The 17375-nt window shown below is 43.0% G+C and overlaps 1 protein-coding gene across 2 annotated transcripts in view; it reads left to right on the top strand.

Annotated features, from left to right (window-relative positions):
- Positions 1 to 17375, top strand: part of LOC123753944 (uncharacterized) — a 260619-nt gene that overhangs the window by 89058 nt on the left and 154186 nt on the right. For both annotated transcript variants that reach the window (XM_069308142.1, XM_069308152.1), the window contains 4 exons: positions 7498 to 7773; positions 8737 to 8888; positions 11182 to 11346; positions 15523 to 15619. In XM_069308142.1, coding sequence (XP_069164243.1) covers positions 7498 to 7773; positions 8737 to 8888; positions 11182 to 11346; positions 15523 to 15619 — 690 coding nt within the window. The remainder of the gene's footprint in view (positions 1 to 7497; positions 7774 to 8736; positions 8889 to 11181; positions 11347 to 15522; positions 15620 to 17375) is intronic.

The following is a 17375-nucleotide window of genomic DNA, read 5'->3' as shown; positions in this document are numbered from 1 at the left end:
CTTTCCTTTCATAGAATGCAATCCCCTCCCGTTATCATCTCCACCCATCTCCTGTTCCCTTACTCTCTCCACTTTCCCCACCCGCCACAAACCCGGTAGCTCATGGCTCTATCCATTATGTTGCTGAGATATGGAAAGGTCTCAGATATGCCACTGATACCCAGTGGCGTACCTGGGTATGCCATTTTTTAACAATGCCTGGAGTGTCACTTGAGTATAGTGATATTAGGTGACCCCAAATTGACCCCCCCCCCCCATCCCAAAATTATTGATTGGTGGATAATTGACCACAGGCCCTTTCAGCCTCACCACCCTAGACCCTCCTAACCTCCCCGTACCAGATCCTCCCAGCCACCTCCTACCCCAGAACCTTCAGGTCCCCCTTCCTAGGCACTCCCACCCTGGACCCTCCATGTCTCCCTACTCCTGTGGAATGAACATAAACTGAGGATGGACAGAAGAGAGTCAGCTTCAAGATAATGTGCTCGAACATAGATGGGATTAAACACAAGGCAAATTAACTTAGGGAAAGAGCACAAGAAGTGAACCCAGATGTAATTGGACTCACAGAAACAAAACTCTCAGGAATCATAACGAATGCATTGTTTCTCCAGGACTACAGTGTAATAAGGAAAGAGAGGGAGAGAAAGGGAGGAGGTGGAGTGGCCCTGCTGCTAAGAAAGGAATGGAGTTTCGAGGAGATGGTTATTCCGGGCTGTAAGGGGTTCAGAGACTACATAACAAGCACCATGATGATGATGGCAGGACTAAGAGTAGTAGTAGCAGTGATATATAACCCTCCACCAAATAACAGAAGACCCAGGCAAGATTATGACAGAAACAACATAGCAGTTAACACTATAATTGAGAGATCAACCTCTGCAGCCTGTTGAAATCGATCCCATCTGCTCATCTTGGGAGCACTTCAATCACGGAAGGATAGACAGGGAGGACAAAGAACCGCATGGAGGGGAGGAAACATGGAGAGCTAAATTATTGGAAGTGGCGACAAAAAACTTTTTAAGCCAGCATGTCAGGTGACCCACGAAAATGAGAGGCAATGATGAACCAGCGAGACTCAGCCTAGTCTTCACTCTGAACGACTCCGACATAAGGGAAATCGGTTTCTAAGCCCCCGTGGGAATGGGGAATCACAGTGTACTGATGTTTGAGTATCTAGTCAAAGTAGAGTTAATGTACTCAAGGAAGGACCCAGAAAACAAAAGGTTGGCATTCCAAAAGGGAAACTATGAGGAGATAAGAAAATTCCTAACAGATATAATATGAGAAACAAAGCTCAGAGGAAATACGGCCCAAGACATGATGGACTACATCAGGCAAAAGTGTAAGGAGGCAGCAGAAAAGTTTGTCCCAGTCTAAAAGAAAAAAATGGAAATGCAGACGAGAAATTTATAGTTTAATCAGAGACGTAAGGTAGCAAAGCAACACAGTACAAGGGCGTGGAGAAACAGAACACTTGAGAGAAGAGAAAGATACCAGAGTGCCAGGAATGAATATGTCAAGGTGAGAAGTGAGGCAGAAAGTCATTTCTTATGTCATTTACGAAAATGACATAAGAAGCAAGGCAAAGACTCAACCTAAATTACTGCATAGCCACATCAGGGGGAAACAAACAGCGAAGGAACAGGTAAGGAAACTGAGGATAGGGGCAGACAGATTCACTACAAACCACAAGGAACGTGCGAGGAACTGAATAACAAATTCCAGGAGGTCTTCACATTAGAGCAAGGGGTAAGTCCCAGAGATAATAGAGGGAATATCTAACCATGCACCATTAGGGGAGTTTGAGATTACCAGTACGGAGGTGAGGAAACATCTGCTAGAGTTGGATGTGACAAAGGCTGTAGACCTGGATGTAATCTCACTATGGATACTAAAGGAAGGAGCAGAAGCACTGTGCCTGCCACAGTCCAAGGTGTATAACAAATCACTTTCAACAGGTGAACTGCCAAGAATCAGGAAGATGGATAATGTAGTCCCCATGTACAAGAAAGGTGATAGACAGGTGGCACTGAACTACAGGCCAGTGTCCTTAACTTGCATTCCATGCAAGAGGGAGAAGATTGTGCAAAAAAGCTAGTGGAGCATTTGGAGCAAAATAACTTTGTAACACAACACCAGCATGAGTTCAGGGAAGGCAAAACATACCTCACAGGATTAATTGAATTCTATGAACATACAACAAAAATCAGGCAAGACAGAGAGGGCTGCGAAGACTGCATATTTTTGGATTGCCAGAAAGCCTTTGACACAGTTCCTCATTAAAGATTAGTGCACAAGCTAGAGATGCAGGCAAGAGTGAAAGGGAAGGTACTCCATTGGATATGGGAGTACCTAAGCAATAGAAGACAGCAAGTCACTGTGAGGGGTGAGGTCTCAGATTGGCGAGGCGTCACCAGTGGAGTCCCACAGGGATCAGTCCTTGGACCTATACTGTTTCTAATATGTAAATGATCTCCCAGAAGGTACAGAATCGTTCCTCTCATTGTTTGCTGATAATGCAAAAATTATGAGGAGGATTAAGACAGAGGAAGGTAGAATGAGGCTACAAGATGACCTAGACAGACTGAATGAATGGTCCAACAAATGGCTACTAAAGTTCAACCCGAGTAAATGCAAGGTAATGAAACTAGACGGTGGTAACAGGAAACCAGACACAGGAGACCGAATGAGAGGTGAAGTACTATACGAAACGGATAGAGAGAAAGATTTAGGAGTTGAGTTGATACCCAAACCTGTCTCCTGAAGCCCACATCAAGTATAGTAGTAAATTAAAGTAAATTTTGCTCAGGAAAGTACATGCATAGTTGATTTACAAACATAATGTTGGATTTATAAATAGAGCTAGTACACACAATACCTAAAGCCACTAGTACGCATAGTGTTTCTGGCAAGAATTACAAGAATTCGGGCAAGAATAAGAATAAAGAGAATTACATCTGCGGCATACGCGAGGCTGGCTAACATCAGAACAGCCTTCAGGAACCTGTGTAAGGAATTATTCAGAACCTTGTATACCGCATATGTGAGACCAAGCCTGGAGTATGCGGCCGCAGCATAGAGCCCGTACCTTGTCAAGCACAAGAAGAAGCTGGAAAATGTTCAGAGGTGTGCCACTAGGCTAGTCCCAGAACTAAGAGGCATGAGCTACGAGGAAAGGCTGCATGAGATGCACCTTACGACACTTGAGGAGAGAAGAGTAAGGGGAAACATGATCACTACCTACAAAACTCTCAAAGGAATTGACAGGGTAGATAACGATAAACTTTTAACATGGGTGGTACGCGAACAAGGGGACACAGGTGGAGACTGAGTACCCAAATGAGCAACAGGGACGTTAGAAAGAACTTTTTTAGTGTCAGAGTAGTTAACAGGTGGGATGCATTAGGCAGTGATGTGGTGGAGGCTGACTCCATACACAGTTCAAATATAGATACGAAAGAGCCCAGTAGGCTCAGGAATCTTTACATCAGTTGATTGACGGTTGAGAGGCGGGACCAAAGAGCCAGAGCTCAACCCCCGAAAGCACAACTAGGTGAGTATAACTAGGTGAGTACACACACACACACACATACATACCAGGGGGGGTTACCCAGCATTGTCCGTGTCTGTCTGTCTCCCATCTATCCATACATAGAGAGGGGGTACCCTGCGGTGCCCGGGTACCCTCTCCTTATTCTCCCAGCATTCTGCCCCGTCGCCTCCTCCTCCCCAGTGCCCTCTTCTGCCCCTCGCTTCGTCCTACCTCCACTCACCTTCCTTTCCCCTCGCACACTTATAGTGTTGTATATGTATGGAAGTGTTACCCAGCAGTTCCTGTATCTCTTCCGTCTTTTCCCCATTCAAACAATTTTCATCAATACAAACATTCAATGGGAAAATGTTCTAAGAAATAAAAATCCTACACAAGGAATAGAAAAACTGACTTCTGAAGCATATGAAGTCTGAAACATGAAACATGTTCCTTTGAGGAAAGCCAGAAAGAGGTCCAATGTAGAGAGAGAACGCAGACGACATTACAAAAGAAGGAAGACATTAACGGAAATGTTTAAGCAGACACGACTAAACATACAAAGAAGAAATAATTTAAACAGGGAGATTGAAGAAATCGAACAAAGACTGAAGCATTCCTATCAGACTGAAGAAAGGCAACTAGAACAGAAAGCAATTCAAGAAATAAAGAAAAACCCAAAATATTTCTTCACATATGCTAAATCAAAAGCGAAAACCACTGCCAGTATTGGACCTATTCGTATTAGTGAAGGTTCATAATCTGAGGATGACAAAGAAATTAGTGAAATCCTAAAAAAGCAGTATGAGGACATGTTTAGCACTTCGATACACAACATGAAAGTGGAAGATTCGGACAATTTCTTTATGAATGATATTCAAACACCTGTAAATATAACTGATATCAACACGAGCGTGGCAGATTTTGAAAGAGAAATTGACAATATGCCCATGCTCTCAGCCCCGGGTCCAGACTCATGGAATTCAATATTTATAAAGAAATACAAAGTGCAAGTAGCACAGGCACTCAGTATAGTGTGGAGGAAGAGCTTGGACACGGGGGAGATACCAGATGCGCTTAAAGCAGCAGACATTGCCACTCTACACAAGGGTGGTAGCAAAGCAGGCAAAGAATAACTAGGTGAGTACACACACACACACACATACATACCAGGGGGGGTTACCCAGCATTGTCCGTGACCAGTTGCACTAACGTCCCACATAATAAAAGTATTTGAGAGAGTGATCAGGAGTCAGGTCACTAGATTCATGGAAACCAATGACCTCCACAATCCAGGCCAACATGGATTTAGAGCAGGAAGATCATGACTCTCTCAGCTACTTGACCACTATGACAAAATCACTGAGGCATTAGAAGAAAAACATAATGCAGATGTCGTATACACAGATTTTGCAAGGGCATTCTACAAATGTAACAATGGAGTGATTGCACACAAAATGAGGTCAATGGGTATAACTGGTAAAGTAGGACGCTGGATACTCAATTTCCTGTCGAACAGAACACAAAGAGTAACAGTCAATCAAGTAAAATCGAGTCCGAGCGCAGTTAAAAGCTCTGTACCTCAAGGTACAGTCCTTGCACCACTGCTGTTCCTTATTCTCATATCAGATATAGACAAAAACACAAGTCACAGCTTCGTGTCATCCTTTGCAGATGATACAAAAATCAGCATGAAAATTACCTCTGCTGAAGACATTGATAAACCACAAACAAATATTAACAAAGTTTTCGATTGGGCAGGAGAAAATAACATGATGTTTAACGGTGATAAATTCCAGGTACTCAGATACGGCAAAAATGAGGATCTAAAACATAATACAGGGTACAAAACACAATCGAATCTGCCCATAGTAGGAAAACAGCATGTCAAGGATTTGGGAATAATGATGTCCGACGACCTAACGTTTAGGGAGAATAACCAAGCAAGTATTGCGTCAGCCAGAAAAATGATAGGATGGATTACGAGAACCTTCAAGTCCAGAGATCCCATCACAATGGTTGTACTCTTCAAGTCACTTGTGTTGTCCCGTCTTGAGTACTGCTCAGTACTCACTTCCCCCTTCAGAGCAGGAGAGATTGCTGAAATAGAGGGAATACAGAGAACATATACGGCGCGCATAGACGAGATAAAGCACCTAAATTATTGGGATCGTCTCAAAGCCCTCCAAATGTACTCACTAGAAAAGAGACGAGAGAGACACCAAATAATATACACATGGAAAATACTGGAGGGACAGGTCCCTCCAGTATTTTACCCCTTACCCCTCGATCCTCCATCCTTTCCCTTGTCCCCTTCTCTTCCTCCCCCCCACCATGCTTGACCCCTCTCTCTTCTCTCAGAAAATATATTATTACAACTACTAAAAACTTTAGGGGAAACACAACAAGCATTACACACTTGACTTGCCTGTGGGTATTCATAAATGTTAATTGACCTTTAGCATAAATGCATAAATGCATTTAGCATAAGTGCATATATGCATTTAGCATAAATGCATCACTGCATTTAGCATAAATGCTAAACACATTTAATGTAGGCCGATCCTGACCAGCACGGGAGACGGTGGCTGAGCGGACAGAACACTGATCACGTGATCCTGTGGTCCGGGGTTCGATCCCGGGCGCCGGCGAGAAACGATGGGCAGAGTTTCTTTCACCCTGATGCTCCTGTTACCTAGCAGTAAATATGTACTTGGGAGTTAGTCAGCTGTCACGGACTGCTTCCTGAGGGTGGAGGCCTGGTCGAGGACCGGGCCGCGGGGACACTAAAGCCCTGAAATCATGTCAAGATCAAGATCAGCCAATGTCCATCCCATACACCAGCCCATTCCCGTTGCAAAGTTTGGCGAGTCTAGCTTCAAGCATCTGACTTTGTCCTTTGGACAAACGAAAAGACAGAACGACAAAAACAACAAACAAATCAACATTTTATAAATATTGATAGAATCATTGTTCCCAGCCATATAACATACAGAATCACCATAGCCACCCAAACAATATATAGAATCAAACCATTTTTTTTAATGTCTGTTCTCAATTGTTCCAGTTTTTAAATTAATAATTTTATGCTATTGTTTCCCAAATGATACACTTATAAGATTATCATCAAACCACACTTTATTAGCACAAGTGTTTGTATTGGACTAGTAGTAATACAGTGGTGGTAATACCAGTAACAACAGCAGCAGCAGTAATACCAGTAACAACAACAGCAGCAGTAATACCAGTAACAACAACAACAACAACAGTAATACCAGTAACAACAACAACAACAGTAATACCAGTAACAACAACAACAACAACAGTAATACCAGTAACAACAACAACAGTAATACCAGTAACAACAACAACAACAACAGTAATACCAGTAACAACAACAACAACAACAGTAATACCAGTAACAACAACAACAACAACAGTAATACCAGTAACAACAACAACAACAACAACAGTAATACCAGTAACAACAACAGTAATACCAGTAACAACAACAACAACAACAACAGTAATACCAGTAACAACAACAACAACAACAGTAATACCAGTAACAACAAAAGCAGTTGCAATATCGCTGACAACAAAAGCAGTATCGACGACAGCAAAAGGTATAGTAACAGTAGACTTACTAGTACGGTAGTAGCGGTGTAACCTACTCGCTATTCTCAGCAAGTCTATGTAAACAGGTATACCAAAGCTGCACTCTCCACCATGACTGCCAGAGCCTGATGATGTGCACTACATATATAACTGTGTTTTGTGGATGAGAATATCCGATGAATGTTAGGAAACGAACCACAAATTGAATATAGTTTCATGTTAGAAGACTCGTTTGTCATAGATAAAAACACACGTTACAGTATATATGTTGAGTGTAAATATAAACAAGGTGTGGTGGGAGTTTAGACGCCTCATTATATATGTGTTTAACATTTATGGTTGCTTAGGGTTGGCTGGGTCCCGGGAGGGCGTCACGCAGATGGCCGGGCTGGAGCTGGTGGCGGACAGGGCACGCTACGCCATCCGCGTTCAAATGTCGACGCCGCAATTGATGCATCAGGTGATATGGAGCCCGTCGGTCTTCATCACCACGCCTGAGGGAGGCGAAGAGGAAGTCGTGCGCGTCTTCCTGTCGCTGAAGGAGGAAAACGAGGAGTTTTCCGGCGAGTTTAGCTTGAGGACCATGGGAGTTGCGGCGAAGTACCTTAACCTCAGGATAACGAGTACGATCTTTCTTCACTTGTCTTAGTAATGGTCACCTTTCCTCACTCTCAAATTGTCTTGCTTTCTTTATTGCTTCAAATGCAATTATTACTTTGTTGTGACTATTGCTTAACAATGCCTTTAGTCTGAGAATTTTGCGGTATTTTTTTGCAATAAGAAAATATTTTAGATCAATGTTCTAACACATGACTTCTGACGCTAACACATTAATTATTGGTCATTATAACACTACACAAATACCCATGGCTAATGTCACGATTTTGTTTTACATTTACAAAAATACAAATGTATATATGTTTGAGGTGTGGTAGAGCACAGTGCAGTTGTGTGCAACATTGTAGTGTAGAGTACCATTTATAACTCTGAATGACAATATACCAATGCTGGATATAACATTATTCTTAGCCTTCTCTAACCTTTCATTATTTGTGGGGAAATTCAAAATATTGTTTGTTTTTCCAATGAAGAATTTACAGCTGCTTAGCACATTAGGGGGATGCGTTCATGCAAGGTGTGGTGGTGGTGGTAGTGGTGGTGATGGTGGTAGTGGTGGTGGTAGTGGTGGTGATGGTGGTAGTGGTGGTGGTGGTGGTAGTGGTGGTGATGGTGGTAGTGGTGGTGATGGTGGTGGTGGTGGTGATGGTGGTAGTGGTGGTGATGGTGGTAATGGTGGTGATGGTGGTAGTGGTGGTGATGGTGGTAGTGGTGGTGATGGTGGTAATGGTGGTGATGGTGATAGTGGTGGTGGTGGTGGTAGTGGTGGTGATGGTGGTAGTGGTGGTGATGGTGGTAATGGTGGTGATGGTGATAGTGGTGGTGGTGGTGGTAGTGGTGGTGATGGTGGTAGTGGTGGTGATGGTGGTAGTGGTGGTGATGGTGGTAGTGGTGGTGGTAGTGGTGGTGATGGTGGTAGTGGTGGTGATGGTGGAGTACTAACAAGGTTGTGTGTGTGGCGAGTACAGGCGAGGCGGGCGGCGCCGTCAACGAGGAGGACGGGTCCCTGCAGAAGGTCGAGGTGAGGTCTCTGCGCGTCAGTTGGGCTGGCAAGCTGGCCCTGGACACTACTCTGTGGCTCTACCTGGGAGGCGCGCCTCATGGTCAAGGCTCTATGAAGGTAAGGTGTTAGGCTGACTCTACTCCAGCGTGTTGCTGTCGCTACATGTCTGTCATAAGCCTCAGTAAGACCCCAAACCCCACATACCCAACCATCTATAGACAGCTCACTTGCCAATATTAGTTAGCTTAAGGGATACGGGGAAACCTGTAGTAAAATGCTCCCTGTTTACTGAGCGACTACAAGACATTTACACTGTTTACATTGCACATGAAACTTCCGAACCACTAGCGCCCTAAGCTTCTGCTAGATGCTTCTAAGTTAAACTGATCAAGCTTAGAGAACATGGAGCTAAACAACTAAAGGGGCCTGGTAGCTGAGTGGACAGCGCTCAGATTCGTAATCCTTGGGACCGGGGGTGGTAGTGGCGTCCCGAATGGTCCCGTCCTGGACTATTCTCAAGTCTTGATTTGAGAATGGTCCAGGACGGACCGAAACGTCGTCGTCCCTTCACCTTCTAGTGTGTGGTCTGGTCAACATACTTCAGCCACGTTATTGTGACTCATCGTCTACATGCTGAGGATGTTTTATATCATGACATAATACATTCTCAACATCATGATATAATACATTCTCAACATCATGACATAATACATTCTCAACATCATGATATAATACATTCTCAACATCATGACATAATACATTCTCAACATCATGACATAATACATTCTCAACATCATGACATAATACATTCTCAACATCATGATATAATACATTCTCAACATCATGATATAATACATCTTCAACATCATTTTATACCATGATGTTGACGATGCATTGCAACATACTGAACATCAGCGTAGTCTCTCACACAGATATAGAACAATATGCTAAAATGAACCAAACATCTTCTTAACATAATCGTAGCACAGTGGTCTACGTCCTCCACTCACAACCGAGGAACGTGCGTTCAATGCCTGGGAAGAACACAAACCGATCTTGTTCTTCCCTTCATTTGATCTATTCGCCTAGAAGTCAATAAATATCGGAGAGTAAGGCAACTGTTGTGGGTGGCGTTCTGGGGAGAGTCAGTAACTGGGTTATACTGTGGCCTGGGTAGGTCTAGGCAGGCGTCCTGGGCGGCCACAAGTCTCAGGTATTCTTGGTTAACTTAACTTAATATTTATTGTTTAAAGTTACATCTTTATCTTCATCGTTGTGGTTTAACACATTATTATCCCCAATCACGGTCCAGCACACCCTCTACCACACTCCTGGTCCTGCACACCCTCCACCACACTCCTGGTCCAGCACACCCTCTACCACACTCCTGGTCCAGCACACCCTCTACCACACTCCTGGTCCAGCACACCCTCTACCACACTCCTGGTCCAGCACACCCTCTACCACACTCCTGGTCCTGCACACCCTCTACCACACTCCTGGTCCTGCACACCCTCTACCACACTCCTGGTCCTGCACACCCTCTACCACACTCCTGGTCCTGCACACCCTCCACCACACTCCTGGTCCTGCACACCCTCTACCACACTCCTGGTCCAGCACACCCTCTACCACACTCCTGGTCCTGCACACCCTCTACCACACTCCTGGTCCTGCACACCCTCTACCACACTCCTGGTCCTGCACACCCTCTACCACACTCCTGGTCCTGCACACCCTCCACCACACTCCTGGTCCTGCACACCCTCTACCACACTCCTGGTCCTGCACACCCTCTACCACACTCCTGGTCCTGCACACCCTCTACCACACTCCTGGTCCTGCACACCCTCTACCACACTCCTGGTCCAGCACACCCTCTACCACACTCCTGGTCCTGCACACCCTCTACCACACTCCTGGTCCAGCACACCCTCCACCACACTCCTGGTCCTGCACCACAAAAGGTAGTCTGTTGTTGTTGTTTTAGATTTAGCTACTCAGAACGAAATGTCCATGTAGCACGGGCTATGGTGAGCCCGTAATTGAGTTCGGTTATTCACGATAACCTTGTTACTCTGATATTTGGGTCAAAGTTTTAAATGGAGGTGGGGTTTCCTCCTTTTTCCCTGTTTCTTTTTCTCTTCTGTTTTAGTCGTGTTTTAATAACGTTATCTTGGGGGCGGATGTAGATGCAGAATGTTCACTAGTGAGTCCCATTCTTTAACGGCTTTTCTAATCATTGTAGTGGCCGTGGAATGTGCGTCTAATGCAGCTGCTGTTGCTGAATTAATGTTTAGTTTGATGCGCAGGGCTTCAGTAGCTTCACATTCGAGTAATTAGTGCAACAGTGGAGCCTCTGTTTGTGTTCCACATAAAGAGGTAGTCATATAAAGTGTATAATTAACAGGTTGGGTGGGGTGAGGAGGAGGGAGAGGTGGAGCTGAGCTTGGCTGTGGGCCCCCAGCTGGACCCCGGGGGCCCGGGCGGGACCTCCCTCAAGGTCTTCATCAGTGGCAGTGATGGTCCCGGCTTGATGAAGGGCAGCTTCGGTCTCCTCCTGGACGGTGGTCGGGTAAGTGCACTCACCTCTGAGAACACGAGGCTTCACACGGCCCCACAGTGCTCCTGTGCGGTGGCCGACCTCTCTCGCTCTCTCATGTATACTCAAAGAGTAGTTACCGTAAGATTTAACGTGTTAATGATCATTATTACACATTACATGTAACTAACACATAATAAACTTCTGAATCACTGACAGAAATTATATATATATATATATAATTTCTATATCATCCCCGAAAATGCTGGTTTAGACAATGGTAATCCAGTCCTAAAAGATAATCCCCGGTGCTCAAGTATCCTAATCTTAAAGTTCCGAATGGAACTCCCGATATATCCAGCATTACAGCTGGAACAATTATACATATATACGACATTTGAGCACAAGGGGGTAGGCGCTTTATCTTTAAATTTAAAATAAGAGCCTATGTCAACACAAATACTATAGGCTCTTATTTTAAATTTAAAGATAAAGTGCCTACCCCCTTGTGCTCAAATGTCGTATATATGTATAATTGTTCCAGCTGTAATGCTGGATATATCGGGAGTTCCATTCGGAACTTTAAGATTAGGATACTTGAGCACCGGGGATATCTTTTAGGACTGGATTACCATTGTCTAAACCAGCATTTTCGGAGATTAGAAACCATTATATATATATATATATATATATATATATATATATATATATATATATATATATATATATATACACATATATTGTTATTCACAACATATTGAAGGTTTGTGTGTATTGCTTCACACAAACCTATTGACAGCAATGTACTTTTTTAAGATCTGTAATATAATTTTTTTTAAATGTTTTTATTAATTGATTGACTGTAACTGGTGGGAGGCCCCGTGGGAGGAAGACAGTGCGACAGGTGAGGGAGAGGTGAAGTTTACAAAGAATGACAACCACGGGAGAATGTTAACAAGCAATGACAACCACGGGAGGATGTTAACAAGCAATGACAACCACGGGAGAATGTTAACAAGCAATGACAACCACGGGAGAATGTTAACAAGCAATGACAACCACGGGAGAATGTTAACAAGCAATGACAACCACGGGAGGATGTTAACAAGCAATGACAACCACGGGAGAATGTTAACAAGCAATGACAACCACGGGAGGATATTAACAAGCAATGACAACCACGGGAGGATGTTAACAAGCAATGACAACCACGGGAGAATGTTAACAAGCAATGACAACCACGGGAGGATGTTAACACGTTAACCTTGGGAGATAAACCGGATGCAACGATGCCTGAGCGCCGCATAAAACTACCCGGCTGGTTGTCTTATTGTTGGCAATTTATAATAGTTTAGGGAACAATCATTTTCATTAACAATTAGTTCTTTATTGATTGAGAAGAGAAGAAAAGGCATTTTAGGACAGTTCCAGCCCCCAGCACCACAATCAGTTGGGAACAGTTCCAGCCCCCAGCACCACAATCAGTTGGGGACAGTTCCAGCCCCCAGCACCACAATCAGTTGGGGAGAGTTCCAGCCCCCAGCACCACAATCAGTTGGGGACAGTTCCAGCCCCCAGCACCACAATCAGTTGGGGACAATTCCAGCCCCCAGCACCACAATCAGTTGGGAACAGTTCCAGCCCCCAGCACCACAATCAGTTGGGGACAATTCCAGCCCCCAGCACCACAATCAGTTGGGGACAGTTCCAGCCCCCAGCACCACAATCAGTTGGGGACAATTCCAGCCCCCAGCACCACAATCAGTTGGGAACAGTTCCAGCCCCCAGCACCACAATCAGTTGGGGACAATTCCAGCCCCCAGCACCACAATCAGTTGGGGAGAGTTCCAGCCCCCAGCACCACAATCAGTTGGGGAGAGTTCCAGCCCCCAGCAACACAATCAGTTGGGGAGAGTTCCAGCCCCCAGCACCACAATCAGTTGGGAACAGTTCCAGCCCCCAGCACCACAATCAGTTGGGGAGAGCTCCAGCCCCCAGCACCACAATCATTCTAGTTAGTTACAATCACAGGGGCCTTCGTGCTTACTAAAACTTGTCACCTCTTTAACAGTAAGCTTACTGTTCTTACTTACTTACTGTTCTTACTTACTGTTCTTACTTACTTACTGTTCTTACTTACTTACTGTTCTTACTTACTTACTGTTCTTACAACGTAATTTAAGTAACAATTAATAATCACAACTTTATTCACATTCTATGACAAGTCAGTAGTGCTCCTGTTTACCCCACACTGAACATCCCAAACTATTTGTGACAGTCTGAATATTTTCATTATAATCAGATACATATACCACAATAATCATCCCAGAGCGGCTGTCAACATCCTGGCTTTACATAATGGTCATTGTACTTGTCTAAGTTTTAACATGATAAATACGCTACAGCAGGAAGGGGGAAATTGTTTTAATTATTAATCCGGTTGAAGAGAATTTATAAATAAAGCAATAATGGTACACTAAGGAGGCATTAGATCCAAATCGCCTTTCGACAAACTAACACACTTCGTAGCAATCTAGTTCACACTGCTCCTCCTGCTTCTAATGCTGCTGGTGTCTACTCTATTTCCTGTTCATCTTGTCCTCTCCAATACTTTGGCGAAACTGGCCGTACACTGAATGACAGACTTAAAGAACACAAGAGAAGTGTTATGTCTGCAGACACTAACAATGCTCTCTTCTGCCATGTGAGGGATTCTAATCATCCCAGTGATTGGTCTTCCTCCAAAATAATCTTTCCTGCCTCTACTCTACACAGACGCCGTCTTGTAGAATCGGCTCTTATTAACAATGTACCCAACATGAACTTGAGTCCTGGCTTTGTTGCTGTGGACTCTTCCCTTTCACAGTATATACTCAAATGCTCTAATCTTTCTAACAAACGTGACTTAACATAAGCTTTCCCCCTTCCATTTCTTTCTTTCTCTTTCCCTTTCTTTGTCTCTTCTCCCTTTTTCTGTCCATTGTCTTCTACGCTCCCTTGCTATCCTCTTCTTATTCCTTTTACTTTCTCCTTCGGTGGTTATAATAGGAGCTGCCTCGTATGGGCCAATAGGCCTTCTGCAGTTCTCATTACTACTATCCCCTACACCTGACTTTCCTCCTCAGCTCTCTCTTGCCTATTTAATGCCTGTCCCTACCTGTCCTCATCACAATCGACTTGAGAATGGTCCAGGACGGACCGAAACGTCGTCGTCCCTTCAATTTCTAGTGTGTGGTCTGGTCAACATTAGATCCAAATTTGCCCAAAATATGCAATAAATGAAAACTCGTTCGATTTCAATAAAACTTTTTTGACAAGTTGTATATCAAAAGGGTTTCATCTGGTCCAAGTCTCAGCATCGTAGCATAAATAGGAAGGGAGAAAAAAAATATTGAAGGTGTCAAAAGTATTCCAAAATGGTCAAAAACGATTATCAAACACAAGTGTCAACTGAAATTATATCTATGACTCTCAGCTAACACAATAGCATATATTAAAAAAAATATTATAATTGGTTTTATTAGAAAAAAAAATTAAGTTAATTTTTTTTTCCATTTTTTTTTCGGACGATTTGCATGAAACTTATACACCTTACTGCACGTAAGCCTATCTGTAAGGGTGCCAATTTTGGAGAAAACTGGTTAATGTCAACCTCAGCCACAGATGGCAGCACCTTAGACTTTATTATTTTTGTTATTTATTTTCAAGTAATATCAACGTTCAAATAACTATTTCATTTTTTATTCAATTTACATGAAACTTACACTTTGTATGTAAAGTGTATGTCTCTAAAATCGGTAGTAGTTTTGTTTCTCTATGTTTATTTATTGATTTTATAATAACAATAAAAATGGCATATTTGCATAATTTTTTGGGGGGGAACTTTGACTATATGTATTAGGAAAACTAAAGATGTTTTGGAAACTATCTCGTTACCAATCCTTTATTATATGATAATGTGTCGGAAAAGTGTCATAGAATGATTATATCTGAAAGGTGTGGTTGTTTATTGACACTTGAAAATGTGTAAAATTCGTTGAGAAGAAAAACAAAAAAATTAAAAATCTCCCTTTCTATTTATCCTGCAGTACTAAAACTTGGAACAATTGCAGCCCTTTTCATATACAACTAGTAGAAAAATTTCGGTTGACACTGAACAACTTTCATTTAACCATTCTAATAGTCCCTCTGTCGATGTTCTGCCTGCAGGTGGAGGTGTCTGTGAGTGTGGACCTGGGAGGGAGCGGCGCCTTCAGCTTCTCCCACACACACAACGATCTCTGGAACACTAAGACGTCTTCACGCGGTTGGTGGAAACTTTCTTATTGCTTATAATAACATAATTATATATTTAACATCCGCTATGAATTTTAATGTTAGGGCTCTTTTTCCTGATAATAAATATTGTGTTGGATATTGTTGGTGTACCACCTGGTGTGTTGCATAGAGTAGGTGTACCCCCCGATGTGTTGCATTGAGTAGGTGTACCATCTGATGTGTTGCATAGAGTAGGTGTACCATCTGATGTGTTGCATAGAGTAGGTGTACCATCTGATGTGTTGCATAGAGTAGGTGTACCATCTGATGTGTTGCATAGAGTAGGTGTACCATCTGATGTGTTGCATAGAGTAGGTGTACCATCTGATGTGTTGCATAGAGTAGGTGTACCATCTGATGTGTTGCATAGAGTAGGTGTACCCCTGATGTGTTGCATAGAGTAGGACAGTGTGACGATTGAATGTTGGAAATAGATGAGGAATTCTTATGGGTTAGGTTAAACTTGGTTACATTTAGCTTTTGCTTTGGTTGTGTTGTGATTAGAGTAGAAAATGGTGGAATTGGCTTAAATTAGGCTAAATGCAGATGGGATAGAATTAATTTTGTTACATTTAGCAAAATTTAGCTTTTGTTGTGTTTGCTTAGGTTAGCTCAGGTTTTGGTTAGATCAGGTTAGGTTTGATCAGGTTAGGTTAGATCAGGTTAGGTTAGATCAGTTTAGGCTAGATCAGGTTAGGCTAACTATTTTAACTAACTATTTTAGTTATTATTATTTTAAATTGCTAAAATTTACTAACGGATTGGGAGGAATAGTTTGGATTTTTGATGTTTGGAAAATGACGAATAACATTACTTCCAAAAGGATATAGTGTAGCATGTTTCTTCACAGGATTAGTAGGCTTGGGAGGTTGAGGTTTAGGCGTAAGTGATTCAGTGGTAGCTTTACAATGGTACATTTGTCGATGGTGTGTCCTTACGTTTTACAGTACCTTGAGGAAAGTGCATAGTTAACATCTTTACGACTTACTTTAGATGAAGTTTAGCTGGACAAAGCTGGTTTACTGGGATATGAATCAAAAGATTTATGAATTAGGCTGTATGTATCAGCCAACTGTGCACATTTACTGAGGTTCGTCTCTCCCTTATCTTCAAGATAAAGGCGCACTGGGTTAGGTATACGTCGCATAAAGTCTTCCAATAACACAAGGTTAATCCAAATAGTAAAGGTGGTGATCTGGGCCGATTCCAACAACTTCATAAAATACCTAGTCTTAGTTTGTACATATTCTACGTATGTGGTAGCACTAGTTTTGGCATAGTCCCTGAAAAATTGTCTATAACCTTCTCAGGATAGTAGATATGCATAAGGACAGCTTGTTTTAATACATCATAATCAGTATTGGTGGCAAGAGTCCTGAGGGTCAAGGCAGTCCTTCCTGAAAGATGAGCTCTGAGAAGTACTGACCATTGGTTCCTAGGTCAGTTCAGTTGATAAAGCCTCAAATGAAGTGAAAAATGAATCCACCTGTCTCCACAAAAGGCGGCATTATTTTAATACAATGAAACGTACCGCTAGGTTGGCTTCTGCTTCCTGGCAGTGAGAGATAGTGGTTGTTTTAAGTCCCAACTCCTGGTGTCAGTAATCGAGCGCGGAGGCAACTTTCTCTTATTCTAAGCGGAGTGCGAAGGCAGCTTCACTTTCTCCGTATTTTCTCTTGAGTTGAAGTTCTTGCACTAGGTTCTGCAGTCGTTCTGCTTCTCGTTGACGTTGAAGGTCAGCTTCT

Source organism: Procambarus clarkii, chromosome 6, assembly GCF_040958095.1.
Source record: "Procambarus clarkii isolate CNS0578487 chromosome 6, FALCON_Pclarkii_2.0, whole genome shotgun sequence".
Classification (NCBI taxonomy): domain Eukaryota; kingdom Metazoa; phylum Arthropoda; class Malacostraca; order Decapoda; family Cambaridae; genus Procambarus; species Procambarus clarkii.
Note: the sequence above shows the minus strand (reverse complement) of the source record. Positions and strands in the feature narration are given on the sequence as shown.